This window comes from Podarcis erhardii (genome assembly GCF_964252035.2).
Source record: "Podarcis erhardii genome assembly, chromosome: 10".
Classification (NCBI taxonomy): Eukaryota; Metazoa; Chordata; class Lepidosauria; order Squamata; family Lacertidae; genus Podarcis; species Podarcis erhardii.
Window position 1 is genome coordinate 2,542,553 of NC_138500.1, and position 18,248 is coordinate 2,560,800.

The following is an 18,248-nucleotide window of genomic DNA, read 5'->3' on the forward strand; positions in this document are numbered from 1 at the left end:
TGGCCAATTTGTACACCCCTTGCTGTGATTGCATTTCAACACATGCCGGAGCCTCTACAAGTGAAATTGAAGCACCTCAAAATCCCCTAAAAAGACAGTTGGCGTTGGAAGTCCCCCTACAAGTAGACCTGTCCTTAGAGCCACCAGCTGGAGGTGTATTTACTAATTCAGGCCCCAAAGCCCTCAAAGAGAGGCTCACAAGACAGCAGTTACAAACCTTCTCTTTCCTGCAAACACCCCTCCATTATACTGTCTATCGTGCTCCTCTTTCTGGACAGGCCGGTGGCATTTCTGCACCACCAGAAGGTGGGGTCTACTCCACAAATAAACCTGTAAGCCCAAAGCGAACTGCCGAGTTTCACGCAGCTCATTTGGGGCACAGAGCAGCAGCCCAGCCAGCCCAATCTTCTGCAAGGGACTGGAGAGGGGGCAGCGGAAAACATGCAGGAGAGAGAGAGAGAGAGAGAGAGAGAGAGAGAGAGAGAGAGGCGCGCTAGCTTGGGTGGGGGGGGACTTTTGCCTTCCTTCCCCCCCTTTAAACCCCTCTCCTGCATTCTTAGCCAGCTGCTTCTCCGCACACCCCTCTCGTGCTCCTTGTCCCTTCTATGTTTTCCCTTCCCTCCCCACTTAAAACGTGGTTACAAAGCACGGATCCACATGGATCCTCAGGATCTTTGCATTGGGTCACCCCAGATTCACCATCAGATCACATAGCTTGTCCATGGCTACAGTCTGCACCAAAAAAAAATCACACACCCATTGTTGCCTGGGGCTGCAATGGTGCAAAAACGTGGTTACAAAGCACTGATCGACATGGATTCTCAGGATTTTTGCATTGGGCTACCCCAAACTCACCGTCAAATCACATGTCTGTGGCCACAGCATGAAGCACAAAAATGATACATCCACTGTTTCGTTCAGATTTTTTTTTTATTGTTTTCCTCCTCTAAAAACTATGTGCGTGTTATGGTCAGGTGCGTGTTATCGAGCGAAAAATACGGTAATTGAGAAAGCAATCCTGCCATTAACTTGAACGGGGTGGGGAGAGAGGCTGGACTGCCAGGGCAATGACTGTCCTTGGTTGACCCCTGAGTTGGCGAGGCTCATTGATGGAAACATGAAATAGAGCCATCAGTGTCATTGGCCCAGTCTTTGGGGAGCTCTGCCAAAGGAAACCAAGAAGGCAACTTCTGCCTCAATTTTGACACGTCTGCCGAAAACTTTTTCATTCCACCAGGCAACTAAGAATACCTTTCCACAATAGCTCATTGATGGGCCTCTGAATTTAAATTTTTATGTATTTAATGTTTATGACGTAGTGGTATATGCAGATTTGCATAAATAATAAAAGGAAAGAAAATGGCTGCAGTATTTGGACTCTCCTGCTTCTCGTTTACTATTGCCAAAAATGGCCTCATAACCAAGTGAGATACATCCATGAGCAGTAACATGAGCAGCCATATTGAGAAGCTGTGCAGAGGCGGGTGACCAGGATGATCCAGGGTCTGGAAACCAAGCCTGATGAGGAATGGTTGAGGGAGTTGGGGATGTTTAGCCCAGAAAAGAGGAGACTGAGAGGAGATAGGATACCCATCTTCCAATATCTAAAGGGCTGTCCTTTAGACGGGGCAACCTTGTTTTCTCCTGCTCTAGAAGGGAGGACTGGATCCAATGGATTCAAGTTACAAGAAATGAGATTCCAACTAGGGTTGCCATATTTTGAACAGCAAAAAAAGAGGACACATTTTCCAACGTCTACTTTTAACTACCGTATTTTTCGCTTTATAAGACGCACCAGACGATAAGAGGCACCTAGTTTTGGGAGGAGGAAAACAAGAAAAAAAAATTCTGAATCCCAGAAGCCAGACCAGCAAGAGGGATCTGGCTTCTGGGATAACCTCTTGCTGTTCTGGCTTCTTGGATAGCGCCGCGAAGCCTCTCCTGGGCAGCGGGGTGAAGGCTCCCCCTGCCCGGAAGAGGCTAAGCTAGAAGCCAGGAAAGCAAGCGGGATCGCTGCGCAGCTAAGCCAGAAGCTCACTGTTCTGGCTTCTGGGATAATAATAATAATAATAATAATAATAATAATAATAATAATAATATAAATATATTATTTATACCCTGCCCATCTGGCTGGGACCCCCCCCCCCAGACACTCTGGGAGGCTTCCAACAAAACACTAAAATACAATAGCCTATTAAACATTAAAAGCTTCCCTAAACAGGGCTGCCTTCAGATGTCTTCTAAAAGTCTGGTAGTTGTTGTTCTCTTTAACATCTGGTGGGAGGGCGTTCCACAGGGAGGGAGCCACTGCCAAGAAGGCCCTCTGCCTGGTTCTCTGTAACTTGGCTTCTCGCAGTGAGGGAACCGCCAGAAGGCCCTCGGCACTGGACCTCAGTGTCTGGGCAGAACAATAGCCCGGGATAACCGCGCAGCCTGCAGTCGCTCCATAAGAGACACACACACATTTCCCCTTACTTTTTAGAAGGGGAAAATGTGTCTTTTAGAATAAAAAATACGGTATCTATTGCTATGATGACTCTCATTTCACATTCCCATGAAAAGGAGGACGTGTCCTGGAAAAAGAGGTCACATGGCAACCCTAAACAGGAAGAACCTTCTAGCTGTGAGAGCTCTTCAACTGTGGAACGGACTCCCTTAGAAACTTTCCTTGGAGGTTTGCAAGTGAGGGGCTGGACTAAATGTGCCCTGGGTTTCCTCTGCAGTTCTATGATCCTGCTGCTCTACGAATCTTGCCATCGTGCCTCTTCCCCCGAGTGTTTTGCGACTCTGTCGAACTGGATTCCAGGAGTATCTCGGAATATCAGCCCTCGGCTCCGAAGTGAATCACTGGCGGATTGTTGCCATTGTCCGTAATTAACTCTTTGGGAATCCCTGGAGGGAAGACGTGGTGGCTCACAATGCCTGGCGACGGGGCTGTTCTCTGTGTTGTCCAACATATCATTAAAAGCGCGCCAGTGACTAGCAGGGTGCTAATCGGAGGCAATTAGTCCTTTTTAATACCAGCAGAGCTGAGTCAAAGTGGGTCAGAGGATGTGCAGGGATCTCATGAAATCACAGAGCCAGAGAGGAAGAGGCCATGTGTTCTACTCTCTTGCCCTGTGGTACGATTCACTTGGCAGAAAGAGCCTGTGACCAACGCTTTTATACACCTTCACTAGTTTCTTTTCCAGGAACAGCGCTTAGATAACCAACTCAAAAAGAGGCAGGAGGGTTGCTGGATGAGGCCAGTGGTCCATCTAACACAACATCCTCTTCTCAACAGTTCAAAAAAGAGGAAATGTCCCCCAAATGAGGAGGTTGGTAAAAAGGGAAGTTGAAAGGCAAAGCCAAGAGCGTTAAGTCACTCCCAAAAGCTTGGGTGTTGTTTACAAAAACACAATACAGTCAAACCTCAGTTGTTGAATGTAATCCGTTCCAGACTTCCGAAACATTCAACAACCGAGGCATCAGATGTTCAGGTTCCAAAAAACATTTGAAAACTGGAGCATTTACTTCTAGGTTTCCAGTGTTCGGGAGCCGAAACGTAAAATAATGGAGGCGTTCGGAAACTGAGGTTTCACTCAATTGGAGCATAGATCAGGTACTGTGAGGGCTAGGGGGACATCGGAATGGTTGATGAGTTTAGTCAAAGATGCTGTTAGAGGCAATAAGGCTTCCTTCAAAAAAAGCACGGAAGACTTGCCCAAAGGAAGAGAACAAAAAGAATACAAGGAAGTGAAAAGAAAGCTGCCAATGTCCTAATCTCAAAGGCAAGTAAGGAGTGACATGATAGAAGTTTCTGAAATCATGCATGGCATGGAGAAAGAGGATACGGAAGAGTTTTTCTCCATCTCTCCTAACTCTAGAAGTCATGGACATCAAATGAACCAAGCTGAAGGTTGGAAGATTGAGGATAGATAAGAGAATAGTCCTTCCATGGAGGTCTGCTAGCAGAGGCTGAATGGACGTCTGTCATGGATGCTTTAGCTGAAATCCCTGTATTGCAGGGGGTTGGACTAGATGACCCTCGGGGTCCCTCCAACTCTGCAATTCTAGGATATGAAATAGGACTTAATTCTAAAAGAGCAGCTACAACAGTCTGCAACAGCCAACGCAGAAGCACCCCTTCAGGCCCCACAGAGGTCAACGTCTATTGTGGAAACTGCTCCCTTGCAGGTAATTTGCTTTTGGCTCATCAGCCTGGCATAAAAATATCAGAGCCCGATGACTGCCCTCCTCCTTTGCCCTCCTCCTCAGATCCTGCTGCAGCCTGCTCTGAATCCACTTCCTTTAAAAAAAAATAATGCCAATCATAGCCTTTTAAAATTCTAATTCTGGGTCTACCTGGAAGGGTTCCACTATGGAAAGCCAATCTTGGATCTCTGCTTCCCCATTCGTCTGCCTCAGCGTCACGCCGAGGAGGAACAGTTCGGGAGATGCTGGGCTGTGACTCATAGCCATTTATTCATCAGCGCCTCCAGAACATTTCCAGGAGCCCAGAAATGTCTCGCATCATGAGGTCGCCCTTCCTCGCTTTCTCAATGGGAGCAGTGTTGCAGCCACAGCTTTGGTGTGATGGGGATAGAGAAGAATTCCTTGGGTCTCCTGAATGCCACCAAATACCATTTGGGGTCCTCCATCTATCTGATGGGCATTGGCTTCTCAAGGCCCTTAACTTCAAGGATGCTCAAGACCAGGGAGAGGCAACCAGCAGTAGAAAAAGCTGAATGCTATTCTAGGCTGCATCAAGAGAAGTAATAGTACCACTTTATTCTGCCTTGATCAGAGCATGCCTGGAATACTGTGCCCATTTCTGGACAACACAATTTGTGAAGGATGTTGACAAGCTGGAAGGTGTGCAGAGGAGGGCAACCAAGATGATCAAGGGTGTGGAAACCAAGCCTGATGAGGAACGAAAACAAAATAAAAAAATTCCTTCCAGTAGCACCTTAAAGACCAACTAAGTTAGTTCTAGGTATGAGCTTTCGTGTGCATGCACACTTCTTCAGATGAGGAACGGTTGAAGGAGCTGGGTATGTTAACTTTCTGAAAGTAAGAGCTACTTGGGAGGTTGTGGAGGTTTTTAAGCAGAGGTTGGACTGTCATGGATGCTTTAGCTGAGATTCCTGCATTGCAAGCCGCTGGACTAAATAATAATAATAATAATAATAATAATAATAATAATAATAATAATAATAAAAAAAATAATTTATTTATACCCTGCCCTCTCCAGTCAAGACCGGGCTCAGGGCGGCTAACACCAGGTATAAAAACAATTGATTAAAATACAACTTAAAACCAAGATTAAAATACAACATTAAAATGCAGCCTCATTTCAATGGAAACTCAAATCAAAAACTTTTTGGGGATGAAAACATCAAATCTTCACCAAGACCAACTATCCAGACTGGTCCTACGTGGGCCAGAAAAAAGCCAGGAAAGTCTCCAAATAGGAGTTCCATCACAGAAGGAGAAAGGAAAGAGGGGGAGGGGATCAAGTGGATTCCAAGCCAAAGGCCAGGCGGAACAACTCTGTCTTACAGGCCCTGCGGAAAGAAATCAGATCCTGTAGGGCCCTGGTCTCATGAGACAGAGCGTTCCACCAGGCCGGAGCCAGTGCTAAAAAGGCCCTGGCTCTGGTTGAGGCTAAGCTGACTTCCTTAGGGTCTGGGACCTCTAGGGTGTTACTATTTAGGGACCTCAAGGTCCTCCGCGGGGCAGACTGGGAGATGACCATTGGAGATCCCTTCCAACTCTACAGTGAGTCTATGATTAACCTGGTCCCATCCAGATGTTGCTGGACACAGCTCCCATCAGCCGCTGCCAGACACCCTGGCCCTAGGGACTCTCGGCTGTGGCCTACAAGTGCAGCCGTCTTACAAATCTCAGGCTTGCTGTGCGAGCTGATGGGACATCTGGAGTCTGAAACATCTGGAGGGCACCAGGTTGGTGAAAGCTGATCCAGCAGGACACTGAAATGATTTGGCAGGGCTACACAGATTGCTGCTCTTGAATTATTGAATTATTTGGGGCTGTGGAAAGAGAGCACCCCAGAATTCCCCCAGCCTCTTGAAATATTTCACATCCATCTGGGAGTCATCCGTTTGTTCTCTTTTCCTGCCAGCTGTAGGCAGGGCTGCTCATACTCTTCCTCTGCAATGTTTGCAGTTCGAATCAGTGATAGCTTCAATTCTGCAGCACAATGAACTCAGGGCAAACCCAGCTTCTTCTATATATTTTGAAACGGATTGTAGGAAGATTCAGAACAGATTTTTTTTTTCATGCAGCACTTACAGGAGGCCACCAACTTGGATCTAGCAAGACTCTCCCTTTGTTCTTATAATTGCACTCCAACTGCACACCCAAAACAACCTCTCATTTGAGCCCTGGTTATAAGGCCAGGGGTCCTTTAAGCTGGCACTGTTTCCCTCCTGCCCAAGGCATTCCAAAGAGACCATTTCATTTCTGCAAAGACAAAGGCTTCTGAGTGAGCAGGGCTGGTTTTGTGGTCAGCGAATCAAACCTGGCTTCCAAAGGACTGACTGGGCAGGGACACCCTTGCCGCGCATATGCTCCATCAGGCCACAGACCAAAGCATGGAGCTGTCCACTACAAAAGCCAGGAAAAGATTTGCCTCGACAGTCACACAGAACGGCTACCAGATGCCAAGTCTCTTATTACACCAGAAAGATGGCAAGTGGTTTGTCTCCCAGGTGGCTCCTTGTCAGGAGGATGAGCCTTCCTCAAAAGGTTCTTCCACCTGCTGAGGTTTCCAAGATTAAAAAAAAAGAAGGTAAAGGACCCCTGGACGGTTAAGTCCAGTCAAGGCGACTCTGGGGTTGTGGCGCTCATCTCGCTTTCAGGCCAAGGGAGCCGGTGTTCGTCCACAGACAGTTCGTCCACAGTCATGTGGCCGGCAGGACTAAACTGCTTCTGGAGCAACGGGACACTGTGATGAGTGCCAGAGCGCATGGAAACACTGTTTACCTTCCTGCCACGGCGGTACCTATTTATCTACTTGCACTGGTGTGCTTTAGAACTGCTAGGTTGGCAGGAGCTGGGACAGAGCAACGGGAGCTCACCCTGTCGCGGGGATTCAAACCGCCAACCTTCTGATCGGCAAGCCCAAGAGGCTCAGTGGTTTAGACCACAGCGCCACCTGCGTCCCTATAGTCTCCAAGATACAAACATCTCAGCCACATCATCGATGGGCCAGATTGTCCCTTGAGCTCTCCCTGCATCCTAACCCCACAGGGCACCATCTGCCACCTCTGTGGGCTGCTTGTAATGGTTCTGGTCAGCAGCGGATGGCATGGGAGGGCAGAGGTGCCCCATCAGACGTCCCTGTCAATGAGTCACAGCTGCTTATTGGGCGGAGGAGAAGGTAGGACAAGGCGGCATAAGATCAGAGGAAGAGCTTGATGTGTCAGGCCAATGGCTCATCCACGCCAACATCCTGCTCTCACAGAGGCTGAGCAGCTCAAGAGCTCTCTCCCATCCTGTGGTTTCCAGCAATGGGTATTCAGGTGCATTGCTCCCTCCAGCCGTGGAGGAAGAGCTGAGCCCTCACATCTGGTAGCCATGGATGTCTCCATGTTCAATCCAAGTTGGGAGCCATCCCTGCCTCCTGCCACAATTTCACTCTGCGCTGCCTGAATAACTTTTTTTTGTTTGATTATGTTGAAATAGCAAAACTGACCTGTGGGATCCGAAATCAGGAGGAAACAAAATTCCAAAGAGACTGGAGTAAATTTATAGAATATATAAGTAATAACTGTAGAAATTTGAAGACTCTGGCAGGAATGCCTGCTGTCTTTGTCCATGGAGTTTTCTTGGCAGGGATACTGGAGTGGCTTGCCGGTTCCTCCTCCAGGTGGATCACGTTTGGTCAAAACTCTCCACTATGACCTGTTCATCTTGGGTGGCCCTGCACGGCATAGTTCATAGCTATGAACTCCATTCAGGAATGGAGAAGGGGACGACAGAGGACAAGATGGTTGGACAGTGTTCTCGAAGCTACAAACATGAGTTTGACCAAACTGCGGGAGGCAGTGGAAGACAGGAGTGCCTGGCGTGCTCTGGTCCAGGGGGTCACAAAGAGGCGGACACGACTAAACAACTAAACAACAACAACAACTGGCAGGAATGAAATAAATCTTATGACGTAGAGAGGATTGGATACAATAAGGAACTGTGGAAAAGTAACTGAAGTAAGAAAACCTGTTGAAGGGAGGCGGCAGAGTGTGGGGGAAGAATGTGGGGAAATGACTGTTAAATTTCACTGTGTTTTGTTTGTCTGTATTAAAGGAAAAACCAATAAAAAGCATTTTTAAAAAATGAAGAAAAAGGACTTTCTTTTGCCTGTCTTGAATCCCCCAACATTCAGTTTCATTGTATGTCCACGAGGCAGGGAGGGTGGAGAGGCGCAGAGCTAAATTCCCACATGGACTGATGAGTGTGGAGGCAGCGGCAACGGGAGACGATGGGACACAAGCTTTGGTCATCTGGAGCAGCTATGTCTACCTTGACTGACAGCCGCTCTCTCCCCCTTATCGTATTGTGGCCCCACAGGTCTAACGCACAGCAACGGCAAGGGAGACATTTTTGATGACGGCGAAATGTAGAACCGTTGCGATAGCAAATCGTAGAACCACAGAACCACAGAGCTGCACTGTGCTGAGCCCAAAAGACCCAAGGGGAACAAAAGGGCTGCAAGCTGCCCTCTGGGACCCAAACACAAAAGCACCCTAGAGAAACTGCCCTGTACCGAGTCAACCCATTGGCCCATCTAGCCCAGCTCTGTCTGCACGGGTTGGCAGCAGCTCTCTGGGGTTTTAGAAAGGGGCCTGTCCCTGCCTCACCTGCCGAGGATCAAACCTGTGGCATTCTGCACGCAAACCATGTGTTCCACCACTGAGCTACACAGCCCTTCTGCACCTGCAGATTTTTCAGTGGACAACTCAGTTAAAAAACCACCAAGATGCCAAAGTATTCGTCTGTTCACCCTGCTCTTGCTAGAATCTGAGGGTTGGGCGCTCAGGGAACACAGATGACAAACATGAGATACACATTCCAAGGGGCAGCTCCTTCTCTGAGATAAAAGTGTGCAGAGGCAGCGCTATGGCGGGTCCATGAACCACGTTTCTTTTCTGGCATTTTAAAAGGGCCAGCGGTTCTTTAAAGACAAGAAGGCAAAGCAGGGGAGATACAGAAGGCCTCCCTAATAGCTGATATTCCTATCTTTCCTCAGACCCAGGGGGAAAAGATGCTGGTTTTTAAAAGAGAAGCTGAGAGACAGGGCAGCTGAATGCCAGAGAGGAGTCAAAATAAAGACAGTCACAGAACCGAGAAATGACACAAAACAAATGAAATACCATGAAAATCCCTGAAATGAGAAGTAATCGGCTAGTAATCTTTAACATCAGCAGTAACATCTACACCATGGGAGCGTTTCAGCCCTGTTGTTGAGTTTGTTTAAAATCTAAAACAGCTTATCTGGCATTCCTTTCTTTGAATTTGTGCTATTTAGGTTTTTAAAACCTTTTTGTAAAGGCAATACTAGAGTTTTCACAGCCGAGTCCTCAACTCCTTATTACTACTGCTTGGCTTTCTTCAAGTTGGGCTGTGTCTAAAACTTGCCATTTAGGTTTCCAAACCTTTTTTTGTAAACTCAGTTTTAGAAACTGTACTTTTGAGTCCTCAATCCTTTATTACTGTGCTTTGTTTCACCTAGGTCGAGCTAGGATTATAACACTTCAGAATTTTTGGGAGTTTTACCCCCTTTCTTTGAATTTGGTCATTTAAGGTTTATGGTTTCTCTATTTCCTTCTGAGGAAACTGAATAGTTCAATGAAACGAGGTTTGTAGCCAGCGTCCCATTAAGGCTTTGCTCAATTCTAGGTTTTTCTAATTTTTTCCTTAAACTTTTTGATTTTTGTTATTTAGTTTAATTCTATAAGATAATATTTCTAGTCGGTTACTTCTCGTTTCAGGGATTTTCACGGTATTTCATTTGTTTTGTGAATGCCAGAGAGGAGTCTCTGCGCCCCTGGAAGCTGTGGAGCAACAGTCCTGGCACCCAAGGGAGAAGCCTGGGGTCGTGGTTTGGGGTATGGCAGAAGCATCACACCTACCTACAGATTTTGTCCGCGGAATTCCTTTGCGCAGGGAAATGTGGGGTTTCTCTGGACCAGTGTGGGCCGCCATCCCCTGCCGCTCAAACAGAGACTGGAAAAAAAAGAGAGGGAAACAAGGGTCACTTTTCTGCCTGGCCGTAAACAGCCCTGCATCATAGTTTTGTGGAGGTGGAAGGAACCCTAAGAGGCCGTCACCCCCCATGAATACCAGCTCAAGAATGCCTGGTAGTTTGATGGCCAGGTCTCAGGCACATAGCTGTCAACCTTCCCTTTTTTTTGTGGGAAATTCCCTTATTCCAGCGCCGTTTCCCACTGCTGTCCCGGATTGTTAGATATCCCTGGGACAGGTGAGGCTGCTGATCCCTTATTTTCGAGGCTGCTGATCCCTTGTTTTCAAATCTGAAAGTTGACAGCTATGCTCAGGCATTCGTGAGCTGGGATTCTGGCACTGCCGGCGGCTGGGCTAGATGCCCCATCTGGCTGCTTCCCAATTCTACAATTCCACAATCCCTGGGACTTTGGTTCCCGCCAGCTCTGGAGAAAGAGCAGCGAGGCTTTGAAGGGAGGCTGCTCTCCACCTTGACAAGTGCTTTTACTATCTTAAAAATGGATGCATCGCCTACGTTGTTGAAAGAAATAAATAAAATTGTCCAGTAGAACCTTAGAGACAAACTAAGTATGTTCTGGGTATAACCTTTCGTGTGCATGCCCACTTCTTCAGATACACTGGAACAGAAGTCGCCAGACCCTTATATATAGTGGGAGGGTGGGGTGGGGTTTTTCTCAGGAGGGTAGTAGGAGATGGGTGATTGACTCAATGGGTATGGTATACCTGTTGACGACTGTTAACGACTGCAGTTAGTCCTACAGGAAAAAGCATGGGATAGAAAGCTTGCAGACGAAAGCTTGTACCCAGAAAAAACTTAGTTGGACAATTCTTTTATTTATTTTGACTGCGTCAGACCAATACGGCTACCTACCTGAATCTACATTGTCAAGACCACCTTGACTGCTTCAGTTGGCGGAATCGGCACTACAGTGGTACCTTGGTTCTCAAACATCTTGGAACTCAAACAACTTGGAACCAAACACTGCAAACCTGGAAGTAAGTGTTCCGGTTTGCGAACTGTTTTCGGAAGCCGAACATCCTCCGTTCTGAGTGCCACACTTCCGTTTTGAGTGTTACGCTAAGGTCTGTCTGTTTTTGCTATGTATTTTGCATTGCATTTTTGTGGCTCTTTTTTGTTTCGTTTTTGTGACTGAGAGGAACCCAATTCAGCTACTGATTGATTGTCTGTGTGACTGCAGTACATTGTTTATTCCTTTCATTTTATGGATCCATGGTCTCGTTAGATAGTAAAATTCATGTTAAATTGCTGTTTTAGGGGTTCTTTTTTTAAAGTTTGGAATGGATTAATCCATTTTACATTACTTTCTATGGGAAAGTGCGCCTTGGTTTTGGAACGCTTTGGTTTTGGAGCGGACTTCCGGAATGGATTAAGTTTAAGAACCAAGGTACCACTGTACTGCAGGTGCCCTGTAACACCCATTCCATGTTTCTAAGCACTTGATAGTTTAGTGTGGCAGCACCTTTGGAACTCCCTGCCTATTGATATCAAACAGGAGCCTTCACTGTACTCTTTTTGGTTCCTGCTAAAAAAACACCAACATTCTTGTTTAGACAGCCCAGAAGTTTAGGAAGTCGATGTGAATTCTAACTTGTTTTAGTACAGTCATATCTCATGTTACGTTTGCTTCATGTTACGTCCTTTCAGGATACGTCCCGCGGTGACCCGGAAGTACCAGAAAGGGTTACTTCCGGGTTTCGCCACTCGCGCATGCGCAGACGCACAAAGTGACATCACGCGCATGCGCAGAAGTGGCGAATTGCAACCAGCACGTGCGCAGATGCGCTGCTGCAGATTGCGTTCCTTTCATGTTGCAAATGGGCCTCCGGAACGGATCCTGTTCGCAACCAGAGGTACCACTGTATTTTAATTTTCAGAATGTTGCAATTTCCCACCTTGATTTTCTTGCCTTATCTTTTTGTAAACCTCTTTGAGGGTTGGGTGTTTGGTGTATAAATTTCATGAAATACACACACACACACACACACACACACACACCGTTCCTTACTTATCAACCAGGGCAAAGCATTCCAATGAGATGGGCCGTGTCCTTAGCTTTCTCTGGCTTCCTTTCCCAAAAGGCTGCTCCACCCGCAAACCCTGGAATCCTTCCCAGTTTGTGGCTTTCCTTGCCGCCCCCCCTGCCCGCTGTGCTCCCGTATCTCTCACACTGATCTCCGCAGGGGTGATCCTTCTGCTGGTGGGTCTCTGCTTCACAGTGGCTGCCCTGGAATCTGCCTCCACGATGTCCGCTCTCAGCGAGGGCTCGGCGGCTGCCAAGATCTCGTCCAGCTTCTCTGCAAAGTCAAGACACAGCGTCCCCGTGAGCCAGGCTTGGCCTCTGAAAGCAGGAACTCAACACAGAGATGGGCTGGGTGTGCTGCCGGGGGGGGGGGGTGCATTTGCATGCCAGCAAGGGAGCCCTGTGGCCTTCTGGGTGGCTGGTGAGGCATCGCTCCCTTCGCCTTGTAGGAGAAAAGAGCCCCCAGCACCACAGGAACCCCGCAGCACCTTGAAAGGATCAACACCCAAAGGGTCCATGAGATCACCTATGCACCTGTTCCATGGAAGTGAGAGCTGGACCATAAAGAAGGCTGATCACCGAAGGATTGATGCTTTTGAATTCTGGTGCTGGAGGAGACTCTTGAGAGTCCCATGGACTGCAGGAAGATCAAACCTCTCCATTCTGAAGGAAATCAGCCCTGAGTGCTCACTGGAAGGACAGATCCTGAAGCTGAGGCTCCAATACTTTGGCCCCCACATGAGAAGAGAAGACTCCCTTGAAAAGACCCTGATGTTGGGAAAGATGAAGGGCACAAGGAGAAGGGGACGACCGAGGAGGAGATGGTGGGACAGTGTTCTCAAAGCTACCAGCATGAGGGAGACAATGGAAGACAGGAGTGCCTGGCGTGCTCTGGTCCATGGGGTAACGAAGAGGCGGACACAACTAAACAATGCACCTGTTCAGCCACTTTGATCTGGCACTATTACAGGTGCAACTTAATACCAACTCCACATTTGTAAGGACTCAGATCCTTTAGTATGGTGGCGTCTGCACTTTGGAACTCCCTGCCTCTTGACGTCAGGTGGGTGCCTTCACCGTGCTTTTTTCAGTGCCCGACAACAACAAGCCTACCCAGAAGCATAGGAAGTTGATGTGAGTTCTAATCCTGCCCTCTGCCTACTGTTATTTTAATTTTTCAGAAGTAAATGGTGGCTGTTGCTTGATCTTGGTGGCAATGTTATTGTTGTATCTTTTTCCATAAACCACTTTGAAGATTCCTCCTCCCATTAAAAAACACCAAGTGGCGTACAAGAATTATGAAATAAATAAATAAATGAAAAAATGGGCCCCTCCCCACCTTTGTTCTTTCAGGTCATATACATGTGTCTCCGTTTCACCCTTTCCAATCCTTTTGTTTCAAAAAAAGTGCTCAACAACACCTGGACATAGTACTTTGGGCTCAGCTATACAGCTGCAAATATAACATTTTAAGTATGTTTTAAGTGTGTTATACAAATGTGACACTAGGGGTCCTTTTACCTTTACTCCCATAGAAAGACTACCTCAAAAAGGTAAAGGGACCCCTGACCATTAGGTCCAGTTGCGGACGACTCTGGGGTTGCGGCGCTCGTCTCACTTTACTGGCCGAGGGAGCCGGCTTACAGTTTCCGGGTCATGTGGCCAGCAGGACTAAGACGCTTCTGGCGAACCAGAGCAGTGCACAGAAACGCCCTTTACCTTTCCACCAGAGCGGTACCTATTTATCTACTTGCACTTTGACATGCTTTCGAACTGCTAGGTTGGCAGGAGCAGGGACTGAGCAACGGGAGCTCACCCCATCGCAGGGATTCGAACCGCCGACCTTCTGATCGGCAAGTCCTAGGCTCTGTGGTTTAACCCACAGTGCCACCTGCGTCCTTGAGCCAATGGTTGGGCTAGCGCAAAAGGCTGGTTTCCCCATGATTTCTCATCTCGGCCTCCCCTCCTCCTCTCTCCTCCTCTCAGGCCCCTTCATCCCTCTGGATGAGACCGTATGGCACACCCACCACTTCCTGCCAGGAGCTGCCAGCAAACATCTTGCTGCTGCTTGTTTGGGCACATTCGTCTGCTGGCCCTGATTTGGGCCTCCTTTCTCTGCCTGAAGCACTTCCCCCTTTGAGTCTCGCTGCTGCCCGGTCTGATGGGCTCACTTTCATGCCCAGGCTCTGAATCTAAGAGGCGCCTCTCCCACCAAGGAAGATGGCAACACACCTGCCAGCCACTGCTATGCGATCAGGGAGTTGCTTTCACCATTAGAACCACGGCAGTCGTAAAGAAAGGAACAGCTCATTGCTTCATTGCTTGAGGACTGCTGATGCAAGCAATCCTTTAAAAAGCTTGTTTTAATAATAAATAATGAATTTTTATTTATACCCCGCCCTTCCCGGTTCAGAAAACCGGGCTCAGGGCTGCTAACAACAAATTTAAAACACTTAACTGATGCAACAAAAAACAGCATAAAATACAGTATAAAACGTGAATAACAATCAATTCAGAACTCAAAAATCAATTTGGGGGAAAATCCATCCAATAAACATTAGATGATCACCAGGCCTAGCTAGCTAAATTAGTCCTATTTGGGCCAGCAAGGAGACCAGGGGAGAATTAGCTGTGGGATCCCAGAGCGGTTAATCTTCATAAGAAGGGGAGGGGGAGGGAAGGAAAGGGAATAAAAGATCAGGCTAAAGTTGAAAGCCAGGCGGAATAGCTCTGTCTTACAGGCCCTGCAGAAGGAGGTTAAATCCTGCCGGGCCCTGGTCTCATGGGACAGAGCATTCCACCAGGTCAGAGCCATCACTGAGAAGGCCCTGGCCCTGGTGGAGGATAGTCTGACTTCCTTAGGGCCTGGGACCTCTAAACTATGGTTATTCATGGACCTCAAGGTCCTCTGCGGGGCAGACCAGGAGAGGTGGTTCCGTAAATACAAGGGCACACGAGAAAAATCTCCTATGTCGCATATTAGCCGGCCTTGCTTGTCTCTGGGTGGTTCTAGATTGTTGCCTTATGGTGTTTAAAATCCTCTGCTGTTGTGCCGTTAATTGCAAGTGGAATTGGAGTTGATTTTCAATGCTTTGCATAGGGTACGCATATTCCTTGGGAGCACCCCCTGCTATGCTCTGCCTAGACCAGGGTGTGATGGCAGGATAAAGGTGGGCATCCCTCAGCACATCAGCGGATATGTTTGCGCATAACGCCATGCCAAAACACAGCTTATGGCCGATGCGCACCTGAGCTCTGGCTTGGCTTTCTGCTCTTTAAAGCTCCATGTCTCAGTGCCCTTTTAATTTATCCAGAGCATTCGCCATGACAAACTGCTCTTTAAAGTTCAGTTGGAGCAAATGTCTATCCGCAGAAAACCCAAATGGATGTTTGCCTCGATTCAGCTTTAAAGAATGGGTTTTTGTGGAGAAAGCTTGGGCAAAGACTGCTCGGACACAAAGCCTTGATAAATTGTGGACCTCTGCCTGGAAAGAACAGGACAAAAGTTAAGTCTGGAGAAGCCCTTAGTGTCTGAACCTGGGGTCATGGGGACCAAGATGATGAAGAGTCTGGAAGCTGAGCCTTATGAGAAGCAGTTGAGGGAGTTGGGGATGTTGAGCCTGGAAAAGAGGAGACCAAGAGGTGATGTGAGCACTTCTGAAGGGCTCTCACATGGATGTTTTGTGATGCTCCAGGACCTGAAGTGATGGGTTCAAGTTACAAGAAAAGAGATTCTGACTCAACATCTGGAAGAACCTCCTGAGGGCAAGAGATGTTTTCACTGCCATGGTCTCCCTCGGAAGGTGGTGGACTCTCCATCATTGGAGCTTGGCTGGCCAGGTGTCCATGGATGTTTTAGATGTGATCCCTTCCAATGCTACAGTTCTGTGATTCTTTGATTCTACTAAAAAGCCTGCTGGATGAGGCCAGTGGCCCAGCTAGTCCAGCAACCTGTACTCACAGGAAGTGACTAGATGCTCATTATGGGAAATCCTCAAGGAGGATTAAGTGTGCGAAACCACCCAGTTTCTGAGTGCCTGAGGACTCCAGCCTGAAGCTCGCAATTGGCGTGGCTGAAGGAGCTGCTGTTTCACACTTTCTTGATAATTTTAATGCCTGTGGAATTTGCATTTGGCTATCAGCAACTTCTAGCCATCTATGTTTGGGAACCTGGAAAGGAGCAAACCCAAGAACTCCCTCCTGGTGTGGTTTTAGGCCACGATAAGGTCGCACCGATCTATTTATGTAATTCTTTTATTGCACTTTACATTTTATCATGTGGATACGGAGCTCTGGCAATAGAAACTGCCATTAAAAAGCTATAAGAGAGGGGGACAGGAGCCTTGAGGCAATTGCTCTGAGGCTGAGGAAACAGTGTCCCCAATTAGTTTAGTGGTTCCTCTCATCTTGCTGGCTTTCGGAGAGCGTGCAAAAACTGAAAGGCCCAGGGCTGCTGCTGAGGGGTCACCATGGCCCTGAGTTGCCATAGAATTGCAGATCGCAAGGGACCCCTAGGGGTCATCTTGTCCACCCCTCTGCAATGCTAATGAAGGCGCTGCATTGATTACTGTTTTTAACTAATTGCAATCGCAAGCCTATACATGGGGTGTGTCGTTTGGATATATGTTTTGTGTGCGTATGTGGGTGTGCACACAGATCTTTGCACAACGCAGCCACATTCACGCAAGCGAACAAAACACCCTAAGCCCTCGCCGTTCTTTGAACATGAAGCAGTGTCTGGCGGCGTTGCCCCTGAGCTCAACAAGAGCACTACATCCATAAATCCACACGGACACACTGGCCGGTCTTCAAGAAGCTGACCTCACAATCCCCAGGAAAACTTTGCAGAGGCTGCATGGCTGGACTCTCATTCCACGGGCTGCACTGCCGTCCTCCCCACCAACAAACAACGTGAACTTAGGACATGGTTTGCCAGGCTGGCACGAAGGCTTCGTCTCCCCAACCTCCCTCCTTCCACAAACGGAACATTGCAAAGACCAGAAATGGCTTAGGAGAGCGAAAGGTCCACTCTCCCATGTGCCCTGCGGCCGTTAGCATGGACTGGGGTCCCAGTGCACCTTCCCATCATGCTGGGGAGAGAGGGAGGGAGGGAGGAAGGAAGGGAAGGAGGGGCAACTTGGATCAAAAGGGGTTTGGAAGAACCCTGGAGACGGGCGGTTGAACTCACCCCCTTTCCTCCTCCGCATTGAGGCTTGGAATCAAGAAACAAAAGTACAGGACATCAATGGTGTGCAGGGTGCACTCCCCCCCTTGCCCCCACACCCGCGGCATGCTGCGCCCCCTTCTCTGCTGCCTCTGCCATGGCAAGATGGCTCTCTAGGGAAGGGTCTTGGTTTTTTTTTGGGGGGGGTAGTAAGATGCATTCTGTGATGCTTCCCATGCAAGCCCCCACCCCGTCATGCACCCTCTCACCTTGGGGAGGCATGCCTTCTCAGCCTCAAATAGCAGCACTAGGGGATTTGCACATTCCCCCCCCCCCCAGCAGGCCAGCTCAGTTTGAGTCACCCCCTCTACTGCCAAAGCTCAGCTTTGGAAAGGGAGGGGGATCTCTGGGCATGTGCTGACTGCCTTCCCCTTCCACAAAGAGTCTAGGGACAGGGGTTCTGAGTGGATTGGAGCCCAAGTGCTGGAAAATAGCCCCCCCCCAGCAGAGAATGTTCTTACAGGCTGGGGAGGTGGGAGGAAGGGAGGGACCCCCTTTGGGGCTCAGTTCCCCCAGCCTTTCAGCACATACAGGGTTCCCTGAGCCACCCAGGCCAGCCCCACATCTGATGTACATGAGGCAGTGGGGTGGGGTGGGGGGTGTAGCATTCATGCACAACCCACCCCTCCCATTATCTCCTCTGTTTCGGGCCAGGAACCCCCCACCCCCAGAATTGCCGAAGAAGCCACGGCTGGCGATTTTCCATACGAGGCCTCCCCAAGGAGCACCCTGAGCCA

General features: G+C 48.4%; 1 protein-coding gene across 11 annotated transcripts in view; it reads right to left on the reverse strand.

The window, feature by feature from the left end:
• Nucleotides 1–18,248, reverse strand: part of SHANK3 (SH3 and multiple ankyrin repeat domains 3) — a 487,858-nt gene that overhangs the window by 36,372 nt on the left and 433,238 nt on the right. For 9 of the 11 annotated variants that reach the window (XR_014160963.1, XM_081879612.1, XM_081879611.1 and 6 more), the window contains 3 exons: nucleotides 17,476–17,499; nucleotides 12,434–12,561; nucleotides 10,134–10,227 (listed from right to left, as the gene is read on the reverse strand). Coding sequence is in view for 10 of the 11 variants with exons in the window: in XM_081879612.1 (XP_081735738.1) it covers nucleotides 10,134–10,227; nucleotides 12,434–12,561; nucleotides 17,476–17,499 (246 nt within the window). In the remaining variant the exon portion in view is untranslated. The remainder of the gene's footprint in view (nucleotides 1–10,133; nucleotides 10,228–12,433; nucleotides 12,562–17,475; nucleotides 17,500–18,248) is intronic. The other 2 variants (XM_081879614.1, XM_081879613.1) reach the window with 1 other exon arrangement.